The sequence below is a fragment of the Anser cygnoides genome, chromosome 19 (assembly GCF_040182565.1).
Source record: "Anser cygnoides isolate HZ-2024a breed goose chromosome 19, Taihu_goose_T2T_genome, whole genome shotgun sequence".
In the NCBI taxonomy this organism is placed as follows: domain Eukaryota; kingdom Metazoa; phylum Chordata; class Aves; order Anseriformes; family Anatidae; genus Anser; species Anser cygnoides.
Genome location: NC_089891.1, coordinates 5,773,664 through 5,787,571, shown reverse-complemented (window position 1 = coordinate 5,787,571; position 13,908 = coordinate 5,773,664). Strand labels below are relative to the sequence as shown.

Sequence of the window (13,908 nt, the reverse complement as noted above, 5' to 3'; positions counted from 1 at the left end):
GGATCTCACCCCAGCATTTTCCTCTCCCCCAGCGCCACCTCACCTCTCCACCTCCTCCGCTGTGATCTTCTTCTCGGCTGCCTGCAGCGCAGCAGCCAGGGTGGAGTTGGTGTGCTCCAGCCGCTGCTGGACCAGGGCGGCCCCCGGGGCAGTGGCCAAAGGCTTTGCCGACACCTTGCTGCTTGCCTCCAGCGTCAGAGGGCTGGGAGCAGCCAGGGACCCGACCACATCCGGCACCGCCTCGGGGGCTGCCCAGGGAGCGACGGTGTGGCGGGAGGGCTGCAGGACCTGCTGGTAGATGGTCTTGGGCCCGGAGAACACCAGCTTGGTGGACGCCACTGAGGTGTGCTTGGCAGGGACGTCTGCAAGGGAAGAAGCCTCGTGGCACGTGGTGGCACGGGTTGCCCTTGCCTCCTGGCCAGCTGGGGATGCTGTCCTGACCCAGCAGGGGAAGGAGGGAGCCTCGGGCCCTGCCACTGCCAAAGAGAGACCCTCCCAAGCCCCCGTACCTGGAGCAGGTGTCCTCACCACGGCAGTGCCGAGCAGCTCCGTGGGGCTGGGGGCTTTGGTGGGGCTCGGTGTCTTCTTGATCCCCTTCTCCAGTGACAAGATGCTCTTCTCTATCTCGGCAATCCTGAACTCCACATTGTCATCGTCAAAGGTGTCTCCAGCCAGCCCGGCCCGTGGCACCAGCCCCTGCGTGGTGGGGCCCACGATGCTCACAGCTTGGGCCTGGGCATACTGGGGCGCGGGGCTGCCGCCCGCCTCCGCCTGCCCTGCCAGGCTGAATGCCTTCAGCACAGCCTGCAGCGGCTCCCGCTCCTTGAAGCGGGGCCGGCGCTTCACCGTGTCCGACTCGGTGAGGTTGAACTCCAGCACGGGCGGCTCCTTGGTGGCAGCAGGTGCTGCCGGCTCCTTCCCAGCAGAGCACGGGGGCTCTGCAGGCTGGGAACTGGGCTCTGCATCCTGCACTGCAGCGTCAGCCTTGGGGTGCCCAGCAGGCTTCGGACGCTGCTTGATGGTTAAGTTGCCTTCTTCTGCAAAGGGGATGCACTCGCTGGAGCTGTTCTGGGAGGATGAAGAGACGTCGGGCTTGGCCTCCTCCTCCGTGTCTGAGCAGGCGTCCTCCCGCCCGACCTGCACAGCCTCCGTCATGGGAGCGCTGGGCTCACTCAATGTCCGTCTCCGCGGCTTGCTGCCCTCAAAGGCGTCCCTGCCAGCGTCAGCAAGCACAGTGCTGCCGGTATCACCGCCATCGTAGGACCGATCGTCCACACTGGCCCTGGAGAGAGAGTCCTGAGCCACATGCAGCGGTTTCGGAGCCAAGAGGGGCTTGGGTGGGCTTGCCCCGGGCGTCCCCTCCAGTGCAGCTGCCAGGCTCCTCACTGTCCTGCTGCGACTGGTGTCACCGGGGCTGGCACCAGCATCGGCCATGTCCTGGGGGACTGGAGACTGCTGCTCGGGGTCAGGGGGCTGCTCGCCGTTTGCCTCGGTGGCGGGGGTGCTGGAGACGGAACTGAGACGCTTGGGAGGCGGCGGCGGGGGTCCCTTGCGCTTGGCCCGGATGGCGAAGGATTGGCTGCGGGTCACCTTGGCCTCCGCCTGCAGGCAGGCCCGCGGCATCTGGCTGCGGCCCGGCCGCCGCGTCAGGGTGGCATAGGAGCCCAGGGTGCTGGTGGGCACCCCCTCCTCTTCTTCGTGCTCTCCATCTGACAGCGCGTAGCGGTTCAGACTGTGCGACCGCTTCTTGTACTTGAAGCCTTCGCCCCCGTTGTGCTGCTCCCCTGCCTGCCAGGTGCCCGGGGCCGCGGCAGCCTTGGGTGGCTCGGTGGGGCTGCACTGGCTGTGCAGGTAGGAGAAAGCTTTTTGGGCTGATGTCTGCAGGCTGCTCTTCTGCCCAGAAGGGAAGGAGGGGTAGGGGTGCACCAGGGTCTTGGGCTGCTCAGCCCCCAGGAGGGAAGGGGCCGTGGGAGACTTCAAGGAGACGTGCGGGTACATGAAGACATACGGGGCCGTCGCCTTGCTGGGGGTCTGGGGAGGGGTACAAGGGGTGACTGCTGGTGGCCCTGCAGGGCCAGCACCTTTCTGAGCCGTTGGCCGGGCGTACTGATCCGTGCCTTCAGGCAGGTTCCTCTCCTTGAGAGGGCTGCCCCCGCTGCCGTTGGTGTAGCCGTTCAGCCCCTCGGGGGAGACGAGCTTCCCAAAGGGCTCGGGGCTGGGCCGTCCCGGCAGGCTGGCCGGGCTCTCCTTGCTGCGGGGTGGCGCGCAGGACTGCCCGCTGCTGCTGCTGCTCTCCCCGCTGCCCAGGCTCTCCTGCGAGGGGCTGGAGAGGTGCCGGGACAAAACATTGTCCTGCGAGTGCCCTGAACCCCGGGACCGCACCCCGATGCTCTCCTGGCTCCGCGACATTCCCTGGCTGTTCTTGATGCTGAGCGTCTCATGGCAGCTGTTGGACATGGCTGTCTGGAGCTCGTAGCTGAGCTCGCTGTCCTGGAATGTTGTCATTTTGGGAGTGTGTGGGGACTGGCATTCCCCATTCTCCAGTGACTCAATGGTGACAATGTCCAGGGCACCGGGGACTTTGCGTCTTGCCAGGGTGGCTTCCGCTTGGTTGAGGCTTTTGCGGAGGTCTCTCAGCTTCTTGACGGCCAGCATGATCTTCTTCTGGTGGCCTGTGGGAGAGTGGCAAGAGGAAAGAGGCATTAAGTTGGCTCCGATCCTACAAGGCCTCTTGGCCAAGAAAAGCCACAGTCATGTCACCAACCAGGGCAAAGACATCCAAGTTGTCCAAACCCTGCCACGGGAGGAGACAAACCACCACCAACGTCCACCCGGCTCAGCCTGGCTCCAGCCTGCCCAGGGCAGTCCTTGGGGATGGCCCTGAACTGCCCTTTCTGGGTCACAGGACAGGCCCGAGGGACGTCAGGGCACAGGGACCTGGTCAGGAGACTTGGCCGCCTTGGGCCACCCCAGCACCGCAGCAGGGACTCACCCAGTTTGTTGATGCCAATCTCTTGCAGATCCTCCCAGGTCAGGTCCGTCACGATGGTGATGGAGTCGTAGCCGTTGTTCACCAGCTTTTTGTGGTACTGGGGCAACCCAATGGCACTGAGCCAATCCATCAGGTCAGCCTGCAAAGAGCACGGAGATGCTGCCGTGAGCAGCAAGGGACAGGCGGTGCCTTCATCCATCCCCTCCCTGCCCCTGGCCAGGAGCCTGCTTTTTTGGGGTCTCTCTGGACGCTTCAGAGCTCATTTACTTATAGGCAGCCCCCATCCTGTCCTGGGGGACGCAGCTCTGAGAAAAGAGGGTGCCACAGACCAAAGCCCCGGTGCCAGGGACTCACCGGGATGTAGTTGGGCAGCCACTCGGCAATGCTGAGCTGCCCGATCTCAGTGGAGATCTTCTTCCTGTGGCCTGGTTTGGTCACGCCGATGGCTGTCAGATCCTAACGCAAGCAGAGCGGGGCTGCAGTCAGCAGCGGCACGGGGAGCGCGGAGCAGTGGGCGCCCACTGCCGGCAACTCAGGGGGTGCAGGCCAGCAGGGAAGGACCTGCCTTACCTCGGGGGTCATGCGGCTGATGGTGGGGACATCGTAGCCGGCATTGAGGAAGTTGGCAGTGTACGACTCAAGCTGGAACTCCCTCAGCCAGTTGTAAATGGCTTCTGCGTCCTGGGGAGAGGACGAGGCAAAGAGCAGCCTGTGACTGTGGCTGCAGGGCTTGGAAGGACCTGACTGCTTGGGGCACAACGACAGGACCTTCTTGGGCAAGACCCACTTGGCCCCAGCATCCCCAAGACCCAGTCCCATGTGCCCAGAGCAGAAAGAGCTGGGCTGAGAACCCCAAACATTGCCCTCCCACCCTGCACGCCGCTGACCCAGTTACCTTCCCCTCCAGGAGCTGCTCAGGCCGCAAGAACTGGTGGGAGAAGACCCTGTCTCCAGGGGGACAGTTGCCAGGGGTCTGGTGGCCTGGGGGCCCTGGCAGAGAGGACAGGAGAGAAGAGAGTGTCACGGGGGGACCTGGGCACTGAGCAGCCCCCAGGGCTGGGGGACAGCTGTCCCCAAGGCCCCATGGTGCTGGGATATCCCTCACCTGCTGTGGAAGTCAACTGCCCATTGCGTGGCTCCGATCCCAAAAGGTGTTGTTGGAGGTCGTCGCCAGTGGAGGGCAGCGGCTGGGGAGAGGAAGAGTGAGGAGGGGAGGGACATCCCTCACGAGAGGGCCCTGTCCCCAGGGGGTCTGCCCTGCACCCCTGGGAGCTCAGCACAGCATTACGGCATTACCCAGCAAAGGGCTGGCCCCTAGTGAGAGATCTGGGCAGGATGTGGCCCAGGGCCCTTTTTATCCTCTCAGGTGACACAGGATGAGGTGAAGATGTACGAACCACAGCCTCAGACCCTCTCCAAGGGGCCAGATCTGTGCTGCTGGGGCAGCCAGGAGACTCCAGCCCCAGGAACATTTCCTCACTGAGTCCCAGCAGCAAATGCATGCTTGGTGGGGGGTGCTCAGCTCCTGCGGCCCCCCTCCTTGCCAGGAGGTGCAGGGAGTTACAGGAACGTGCTGGGCCCCATTGCCACCAAATCAGGTGGAGCTGGGGGAGCAACATGTGGGGAGCAGGGGCTGGCACCTACCCTGGCATTCTCGATGAGGATGCTGGTGCTCTGCCCGTTGGTGCCCTCGGTGCTCTGGCCGCTGCCGGCACTGCGGATGCTGCCGATGCTGCCCTCGCTGCCCACACTGTTCCTGTCTCCTGCTACTCAGGACAGAAGGGGAGGTCATCAGCAGTGCCCCAGGACTGGTGCTGATACAGGGCACAGAGGTCCCCAGCAGGGACCCGAATGCCAGCAGTGACACCAGTAAAAAACAGCCTCCCACAAGATCCTTCCAGCCACAGAGCATGCATCAGTCCCTCCCGGCACACACAGCACAGACAGGGTGACCTCAGCTGGCAAGGGACGCACAAAGGGGAAATGGGAACTGGGGACATGGCCACGGATTCCAGGAGGGAAGGGGCTGCTCTGCGGGCTCCCCTAAACTCCCTTGCCCTGTGGCTGCTCCCTCTTGTCTGGCTGCTTTCCTGCCGGGAGGTGGAAGGAAAGTGTTCCCCACGTCCCCTGCGCAGGCAGGGCTGGGGACAGGGGAAGGTCCCCGGCCCCTCTCCCTCCCCAGCCCCACCCCTGACCTGAGCTGTCAGGGCCCGGGGCCGTCCGGGTTAGGGTGAGGTGGCCATAGGGTGCTGGGATGCTTGGGGCTGCCTGCTGCGGACACTCGTCGGGGAGGTGCTGCAGCCCGCCGGGGGGTGCCGTGAGGGCCCCGGGGGGGCCCTGGCGCTGGTGCGTGGGTGCCATGCGGGGGAGGATCATGCCTGCATTCAAAGACAAAACACGCGTGGTCAGAGCTTGTGCAGGAGGCGGCAAGGGGGGGTATCTGAGTCTCGAACCCCAAAACTTCCACCCCACTGGTCACACGACCCCCTGTGCCCACCAGAATCCTTTCTTTCCCCGCCCCCTAGCTAGCCGGTGCGACAGGGACCTGTCCTGTGGGAAGGGCTGGGTAGGGTGAGATGGTTTCACACCAGGACAACGCACCCAGGAGGGCCACTGACCTGTTCGTTTGCTGATGACTTCGGCAATGGAGGGGGGGAAGTACCCGACGCGATCGGTGCCCTTCTGAGTGTCGTGGATGTGCCCCTTCCATCGCCCATCGGGATGCTGCTCCAGGACCTGCCGTGGGGATGAGGAGGACAGGGCTGGTACCAGGCAGCGGCGGGGACAGGGGACAGGGAGTGGGGAGCAGCCTCACCGTGATGACATCTCCTGCCCGGACATTGAGAGCAGTTGGGTCGTGGAGGTTCCAAAAATCCTTCAAAGCTCGGACCTTCAGGATTCCTGATGCCTCTGAAGACAAGGGATGGAGGGAAGAAAAAAGGTGCCAGAGCACAGCGGGGCAAGAGAGAGGTTTGGGAAAGGCGGGAGGAGAAAATGAAGAGAAAGGAGAGGGGAGAAGAGAACATTAATACTGCAGGAAGGACTCGATCTCTGGGGATTGCTGGCACAGAGAATGGGAGCGTACACGATGGGACTGAGATACCGACACTTGCAGCTCGGCTGTTTTAGGGCTGTTAGGGGGAGCTGGGAGCACGGGGCAGGTCACGTTAGGGAGAAGTCCCCCTCCGTTCCAGGCGGGGCCTGGCCACAAACAGGCCCCATCTCACCTCTCAGCAGCTGCTTGATGTCCTTGCTGGCGTGCGAGGTGGTGAACTGGTTCACGATGTCCAGTGCCGTCTGGTTGTAGGTGTTCCTGATGTTCACGTCAACGCCGCCCTGCCCAGGAGGGGACGCGGTTAGCGCCAGAGCCTGCAGCAGCAGCAGCCACCCCACGGGGGGTGGAGAGACCGAGGGGATGGGAAGGAGGTGAAGGCCAAACCTGAGAGGTTTGTCCCCTGGTGCTCACCTCCAGCAGCAATCGCACAACCTCTGTTTTGCCATAGAGCGCAGCTTCGTGCAGGGCTGTGCCCGTCTTCGTCTGCTTGTTGATCTCAATCCCAGCCTTCAGCAGCTGCCTGAAATCGAGGAGGGAAAGGTGTGAACGGGAGGCCACACAGATAGGGGTCGGGGGATCAGCTGCCTTGCAATGGGAACGGGACAGCCCTCTGCACCGCTGAGGCTTTGGGGATGAGCCCCCAAAGCCTGTAACAGGGATGAGGGTTTAGGAGGACGCAGGACAGAAGACATGATGTTGTTTTGGCATCGGGCAGTGCCAGGGGCTGGCGGGGGTTACCTGATGATCTCCTTGTGCCCATTCTTGGCTGCTAGGTGCAGCGGGGTGGTGTAGTTGGGGTCGGTTGCGTCCTTGGACTGTCCCTCCAGCAGGGCGACACACAGATGGCTGTTCAGCAGCAGCTGGGCCACCTGCACAGGGCACAGGGGTAGGGCACAGGGGTGAGCAGAGGTGTAGGTGTCCCCGTCACAACATCCCAGCACGGGGCTCAAGCTTGCTGCTGCCACGGCCGGCTGTGTGCTCCCTATCCCACCATTCCCGTCCATCCCACAGCCCCAGGGCTTGGCGGGGCCCAGACAGAGCTTGGCAGGGGCCACGCTGTTGTGAGGGGCTGGAGAAGGTCAGCACAGCCAGAAATAGTCTTCCCATAATCAGGCTTTTCAGACCAAGCCCTAAAAAACTTCAGTCTCTCCAAGCCCAGAGCGACTCTCAGCATCGCAGGGCAGCCCAAAGGCACAGAGGAGTTATTTTTACTGCCCTGTTTATAGCTGCAGATATTATAGATACTCCAGAAATGGAAATATGCCCCTGCTCCCCTCCCTGGTGGGGGCACGAGACAGTCTGGCTGGCCGCATGCCAGCCCAGCCCCACGGCATTGGCTCGGCTGGGGTCTCCGGGGCACGGGGAGGCCCCGTCCCCACAAACCACGCCGGGATCCTGAGCAGCTGAGCGGAGCCGGGCGCTCCGGGCTGGTGGGGATTAGCGAGCTCAGCCTGTCTGTGCTTAAATGGGAGCAAAGCTGGGGCGGGCGGGGGGAAGTTGCAGGGAACTGGGAGCTGGGACGCCCAGGTTCGCTGCCAGCCTGCTGCTGCCCCGCTGCGAGGCTTGGAGCAAAACCCGCAGCTCACGGGTTCAGGATCCGGCCTTGCCCAGCCATGGGAGGAGGCGGGTGCTGCTGCCAGGCTTTGGGGTTCGTGGCAGAGGGAGGGTGCTCACCTTCAACCGCCCGAACTCACAGGCCAGGTCCAGGGGGGTTTTCTTCGCTTTGTTGATGAGGCAGGGGTTGGACTGGTGCTGCAGCAGCATCTCCGACTGCGGGGGAGCAACGTGGTTATGGGGGGCTCAGCACCACCCTGTGCCCCTGCCTTCTCCTGCCCGGTGCGATGGGGTTCTACCCCCACCGGCAGGAGAGACACCCCGCCGGGGTGGCACCGCCTCTCACTTACCACCTCGTAGTGGCCGTACTGCGCCGAGAGGTGCAGCGGGATCTGCCCGTCCAGCGAGGCCATGTTGACAGAGGCAGCAGCGCGCAGCAGCACCCGCACCGGCTCCACGCGCCCCTGCCAGGCCGCGTAGTGCAAGGGGCGCATCCCTGCGGGCAGACAGGGCTCAGCAGGGCAGGATACGGCTCAGCCCCCTGGGGTCGCTCGGACGGCTGAGCCGGCTGCCGGAGACGCAGGGTGCAGCAGGGGGTCACCCCTTACCGTTGCTGTCCTTGATGTCCACGGTGGCCTGTGCCTCCAGCAGCAGCGAGATGAGGTCCAGGCTGCCGCCCAGGGCCGCGTGGTGCAGCGCCGAGAACCTACGGCACAAGGCAGGGCTCGGCACTTGTCCCTGTAGTCCCTGCCTTGCATGGGGACACGCACCGGGGCGGCTCATGGCTACGTCCCTCCTGACTCTGCTCCAAACACAGCTCCCAGAGTCAGCCCGTGGGATTCCCCAGAGCAAAGAGGAGATAAAGCCCTCTGTGCTCTCCGTGCCCTCGGCCGTCCCTGCGCCGTCCCTCTGCCCGTGCCAGCAGGGATGCCGGGAGCCCACGGCACAGCGGGGGAGGCCGCCGGTAATGAATGAGGTCTGTGTCTCAGGGCTGTGAAAGGGGCCTGGCTGCCCAGCGTGCTCCCCCTGTGCTGTCACGTGAAGGGCTACGGCTCAGCACAGGGCTCTTGCACCACCGGGGAGGCTCCGAAGGGCTCGGCAGCCTCCCAGCCCCACACCGCCAACACAGCCCGACCAGCATGGCTCCCCTCCCGCCCTGCCGCCCCAGGGTATCCTCACATCCCTGCGGGGTCTCTGGGCTAACGGGAGGGCTGACTGCAGCAGGGAGGCCTGCTCCCTCTTCCAAACACAGCCGCTGCACCACCGAGGCCACGCCGAAACCTCCGGCCCAAAATAAGGACGTGGAGGGGAGGAAATCCCCCAGCCAGCCCTGGGGGCTGCACAAACACTCGCCCACCCCTTCTGAAGGACGAGGACACGGCCAGCAGCGTGGCTTTCCCGAGGGGCGCGCGGTGTGGCCCCACGTGCATGGGACTTGCCTCCCCGCCGCCCCCCTCCCCGCCCCCCAGGGAAGCCCGGCACACCCACCGGTGCTTTTTATAACCCCAACACCACATGTGGCCCTGCAGAGGGGAACGGACCCTTCGCGCACCAGCAGCCCTCCTGGAGCCGCCCGAACGCGAGCCCTGTGCCTTATCAGAATCAGATCATCGCTTCTATTATTACATTTTTTTTCTATTAAGCTCCATCTGCATAGTATTATTTTAAGACAGCCATCCTGCACATTTTCAACCCCCTGTTGGCCTGCTAGGACTCATCACTGACACCTCCTCCTCCAGAGTCCTCGGAAAGAAAACATGTAGAAATTAGGTACAACAATAATACATAAACCAGTGCTAATAACTTACGGGTCAGAGTTAATTCAATAAGAATAATGCGCTTATTTACTTTATGGGCCTTTGTGGTTTCCTTAACTCTCAGTACCAAGCTTATTAAGTGCCTGGATTTTGGAAGTGATGAGCTACACAAATATGCTGTGGTCACTTAGCAACCTCATCTTTTCTTTCTCTAACCCCCCGAATGAAGGGATTTTGCTCTTGGGATATTAAACACAGACACAAGCACGTGCATGCGCTGTGGCTGGATGGACGGCTGCTCCGCTCTGTATTAACCAGCACTCAGCACACAGGGCACTGGCTGAGCACATTTTACACCCTTTTTTACCCCCAGCCCTACAGAGGGGGATTCAGAAGTGCTTTAAGAAGAATTTTGTTGTTAAAGCACCCGCGCAAGATGGGCTGGGCGCAGCCCTTAGCTCAGATCCACGCAGGCTTTGGCTCTGCCTCTGTAGGGCTTGCCCTGGCTTCGTGAAGTGGCACTGCCTCGGGATACTGTTGTGTTTTCCAGGCTCAGCAGTTAACCTCAAAAGCTTTACGATACCCAGGCAGAACCAACTGGATGTTGAGGAGAGCTGCCCCGAGCAAACCCGTCCCCTCCTCTGTGCAAGCGCTGAGGCGGGAGGCGCCCAGCACCCAGCGGGGAGCACTCACCCGTCCGCATCCTGGTAGTTCACGTTCAGGCGCTTGGCAGATCCCAGGAGCTCTGCGGAGAAAAGAGGCGAAGGTCAGGGCGAGAGGCAGAGCCCCGCACCCCACAGGGCTGAATGGGAGCCCCCTTCCCGGTGCCCCGCACGAAGCACGTCCCGCGGCCACGCTGACCTCCCAGCGCGCAGAACAGCGCCTGCCCCATCCCCGCGACGGCTCCTCTCTCCTGCTCTGCTTTCGCCTCCACGATTCACCTCCACGGACCCTCTTGACAGGCCGAGCCCGCTCTAGCTCACTTCTCTTCCTCCCTCTGTCCTTCCTGCCCCATCTCTGCGCGCCCCCACGGCCCCGGGATGGGTCGGGACCCTGCAGCTCCTGCCAGCCTGCGAGGGGGGACGTCGCTTCCCTCCTTTTATAAGCAGCGGCACCCCAAAAGTGCTGAGCAGAGCCGTTTCGCCCCCCACTCGCTGTCCTCGCCTGCCGCAGCCGCCAAGGCCAGGCCCACAGACCACATGGCTGGCATTTTTACGGCGCGGGCAGAGGCTGAAGCCTCCGGCCATGAATGCGAGGATTGTGCCACCTCGGACATCCCCAGCTCCTGCCCGTCCCTCCCCTCCTCTGCGGGGCCACCGAGCGGCGGAGGACGCTCACCCCACCCTCGTCACAGGCCCGTGCGCGCGCCCCCCGTCTCCCCGCTCCTTCCCGCAATTAATTCGAATGAATTCCTTCCTCCCACACAGAGAGGACGTTTTATTCTCAACCGAGGGGTTGAGAGCGGATTAACATCTCTGGAATTCATGTGCTAAGTAAAAAGGGAAAGAAAGGGAAAGGTATGCAGGGGGCAAGAAATGCGGCCGCTCCTCCTCTGCTTTTCCAGGCAGCCCCATCGCTGCCGAGCCAGGGAGGATTAAATGCTTTGCAAGGTTTGTGTCGTTCCCTACGGAAAATCAAAGTCTGGGAGCTGGGCTATCAGCCTGGGCTGAAGCAGCCACTCAAGCGCCGCTGAAATGTGGTGGGGTCCTGGGGAAGGAGCCACCTCCCCTGCAGCAGGGCAGGCCTGTGGGGCCGGTGCCGCAGCCCTCCTCTCTTCCTCCTCCTCCTCCTCCTCCTCCCCTCTCTCCTCTCCCAGCCTCTCCGCCCGTCTCGCACGAAGATCCCCCACGCAGCCGAGATGTGCCGCGCAGCCCCTCCGCCGGAAAGCAGAGCTGAAGAGGGGGCAGGCTCATTCATCATGCAAATGTATAATTAAAAGGAAACCAAGTAATGGTGCACGTTCATTACTGCAATTTAAAATGTTTTGTAAACAGCCTAATTAACTCCAAATGGGCTTTGAGTGGCTGCTGGTGAAGGACTCGTGACTCTTGCCACAGCAGAGCAGATCAGGATGGGATCACCGTAATTAGCTCTTCACCAGCGCCGGGGCGGGCAGCTCCGTGCCAAGCAGCAGCCACGCAGAAGTGCGAAGGCTCTCTGAAGGAGGCTGCTCCCGGGGACAGCGGTGCTCTGCCTTTTTCCTTCCAGCCCCTTATTGCCCAAAACCCGAGGATCTGGGGTCTCTCTCAAGGAAAAGCCGCTTCCCCTGGCTGCGGTGGTGCGCACGGAGGGGCTGCTTCCCTGCCCAGCCAGGGCCGCGGGCCTGACACGTAGGAAAAAATAACATTCCACTTGTAAAGCAGCCGGCCACTTCTCATCTGAGTCACAGAGAGACAATAAACACCGAACCCCGTGGTGTGCGTTTTACAGGGGTGTTTTCTGAGCCAGGGTCGCGCTCCGGGCACCCGGCAGAGCCAGGGAGGCTGCTGGCTGCTCTGGGAAAAGTTCTCATCTTCCCCAGCCGAAAATCTGACAGAACCTGGAAACGGGGAGCAGGAAGAGCTGAGAAGGTGCTGGGGGATTTCCAGAGGACGCAACAGAGATCAAACTGAAGAGTAAATGAAGGGTTCCTCAACTCGGAGTTACCGACACCAGCTTTAATCACTCAGAGCAAGTCCCGGACCGGCTTCCCTGGCTGCCCGGCAGCATGGAAATGCCCACAGAGCTGGTGTTTCCTGCTCGGCCGCAGGACGAGGCTGGTCAGGGATGCTTTCTGGTTTTCATGCCATAAAGAAGGAGTTCCCGATGCTGCAGAGAGCTGCGACCTTTTTGGCACAGCATAACACAGCGTAACTTTGGAGCCGAAAGCAGAGCTCTCATGCCGGGCCTCCAGCACCCCCGTCTTTTAATTAGGGCTTACACATACGCAGTCCCAAAGGATGCTCGGTGCACCGGGAAATGAAGTCCGGGAGGGATTCGCTCTCAGCGCCTGCAGCTGGGGCTCTGGGGAGGGGGAAGAGGGATCCTCACCGTGCCCTCGGGCAGGAGTGGCAGAGCCGAGCCAGGTGGGCAAGGAGGGAAGAGAAGGGACGGATGGAGGTGCCCACCAAGCAAAAACATAGCCAGGAGGGGCAGAAACGCCCTGCAGGAGCTGGTCCTGGAGTTGAGCAGTGCCTGCTATCTGAATGGGGAGAACTGCCCCCAAAATCTCCTGTGAGGGGCTGGGGCTGGGCAGGGGGGTCCGGCGAGCCGGGCTGGGACGCAGCGGGTGTCCCTGTGGCCCTGTGGCGGCAGCAGCCAGCATCTGCACGGTCAAATTCCTGTGTTTTTGCTCCTCTCCCCAAGCAACATTCCTCAAATTAGTTCCCCACTCCGGCAGCCCTGCACGGTCCGTCCTCGGCAGAGCAATGCCAGGACGTGGGGCAGGCAGCAGGGACAAAGAGAGGAGCTGGGAGCAGTCTCTGCCTTCGGGGCTCTTCTGTAAATGACCTCTTGGTGAGGAAGGGAAGGAATTCATGCCCATTTTGTAGCTGGGTAAATCACTGCTTGGAGATCTGCAGGGTTTGAAGCCAGGATGAAAGATAAAGCGCAGGCAGGGGAAGGAGCAGGCACCCAGCACCCTGCGAGGCTGAGCAGGGCTGATCCAGCCACGGCACCGGGATGCGGCAGGTGGTCGGATCCTTCTCGGATGCCTCGTCACCTCCTTTGGGTTTGCACCGGGGCCAGGGAGCCTGCGGGCCTGGCCCACAGCCCTGCTCCCCGCAGGGACCACACACCTGTCCCAGAAGGATTAACCCTGAGCTAAGACCAGAAAAAAGGTGGATCTGACACCAAAAGGCAAAAAACCCGATGGGGACATTTCCAGGGAAAAGCACGGCTCTGCACCCCCCAAGGGTTAACTCTGGACGCGTGCATCCTCTGTGCTCAGCCCCGTGCCCCTCCTGGGGGTGCCGCCGGCCCCAATCCGCGCCCCTCGCGCTCGCCTGCTCCTGCCCGGGCAGGACGAGGCTCGGCAGCGCCGGCCGGGGCTGAGCGAGGCCTCAAGGGAAGGCAGCGAGCTTCTGTGCGGCGACTCGCTGCCAAAGCGGCAGGCAGGAAACACCTCCAGAGAGCTCCAGCAAATTGCTTACAAATGCCGGCCCACGTGCTCCTCGGGACGCCGGCCGTGGCGGAGGCTCCGCTACGATCCGGTGCCACAACCCTCACGGCCGATCGCTGCACCCCAGCCGGGGGAACGTGCTGCTTCTCAGCGTTTCGGGCACTTGCTCACAGCAGATTTCCAGTCCCAGCATCGCTGGCTGGGAGGGAGCTGCCTTACACCTGCTTCGGGGGGGAGCCCGGGGTGGCACGGCCCCATGCAGGTGCTGCGAAGCAGCTCCCCGGAGCCATCAGCTCCCTCCGGCCACGTGCCGCTGCCCCCGTGCCTCGGTTTCCCCGTGGGGCTGGGCTGCTCCCTGCCATGGCGATGCAGGGCTGTGCTCAGCTCCTCCTGGGGTGTGGGGGCACCCAAGGGGGGGCAGCCGGCCAGGGCGGGTGCCTCAGCACACCGC

The 13,908-nt window shown here is 62.7% G+C and overlaps 1 protein-coding gene across 7 annotated transcripts in view; it reads right to left on the bottom strand.

Moving 5' to 3' along the window:
• CASKIN2 (CASK interacting protein 2) overlaps positions 1 to 13,908 on the bottom strand; it is a 79,929-nt gene that overhangs the window by 2,812 nt on the left and 63,209 nt on the right. For 3 of the 7 annotated variants that reach the window (XM_048064178.2, XM_066979917.1, XM_048064179.2), the window contains exons 3-19: positions 10,052 to 10,103; positions 8,210 to 8,307; positions 7,952 to 8,097; positions 7,722 to 7,817; positions 6,786 to 6,916; positions 6,459 to 6,567; positions 6,220 to 6,328; positions 5,808 to 5,902; positions 5,611 to 5,728; positions 5,188 to 5,370; positions 4,637 to 4,758; positions 4,098 to 4,179; positions 3,888 to 3,982; positions 3,563 to 3,673; positions 3,347 to 3,448; positions 2,993 to 3,131; positions 44 to 2,672 (exon numbers count right to left, since the gene is read on the bottom strand). In XM_048064178.2, coding sequence (XP_047920135.2) covers positions 44 to 2,672; positions 2,993 to 3,131; positions 3,347 to 3,448; positions 3,563 to 3,673; positions 3,888 to 3,982; positions 4,098 to 4,179; positions 4,637 to 4,758; positions 5,188 to 5,370; positions 5,611 to 5,728; positions 5,808 to 5,902; positions 6,220 to 6,328; positions 6,459 to 6,567; positions 6,786 to 6,916; positions 7,722 to 7,817; positions 7,952 to 8,097; positions 8,210 to 8,307; positions 10,052 to 10,103 — 4,417 coding nt within the window. Of the gene's footprint in view, positions 1 to 43; positions 2,673 to 2,992; positions 3,132 to 3,346; positions 3,449 to 3,562; positions 3,674 to 3,887; positions 3,983 to 4,097; positions 4,180 to 4,636; positions 4,759 to 5,187; positions 5,371 to 5,610; positions 5,729 to 5,807; positions 5,903 to 6,219; positions 6,329 to 6,458; positions 6,568 to 6,785; positions 6,917 to 7,721; positions 7,818 to 7,951; positions 8,098 to 8,209; positions 8,308 to 10,051; positions 10,104 to 10,219; positions 10,410 to 13,908 lie in introns of those variants that run through there. The other 4 variants (XM_066979920.1, XM_066979919.1, XM_066979918.1 and 1 more) reach the window with 4 other exon arrangements.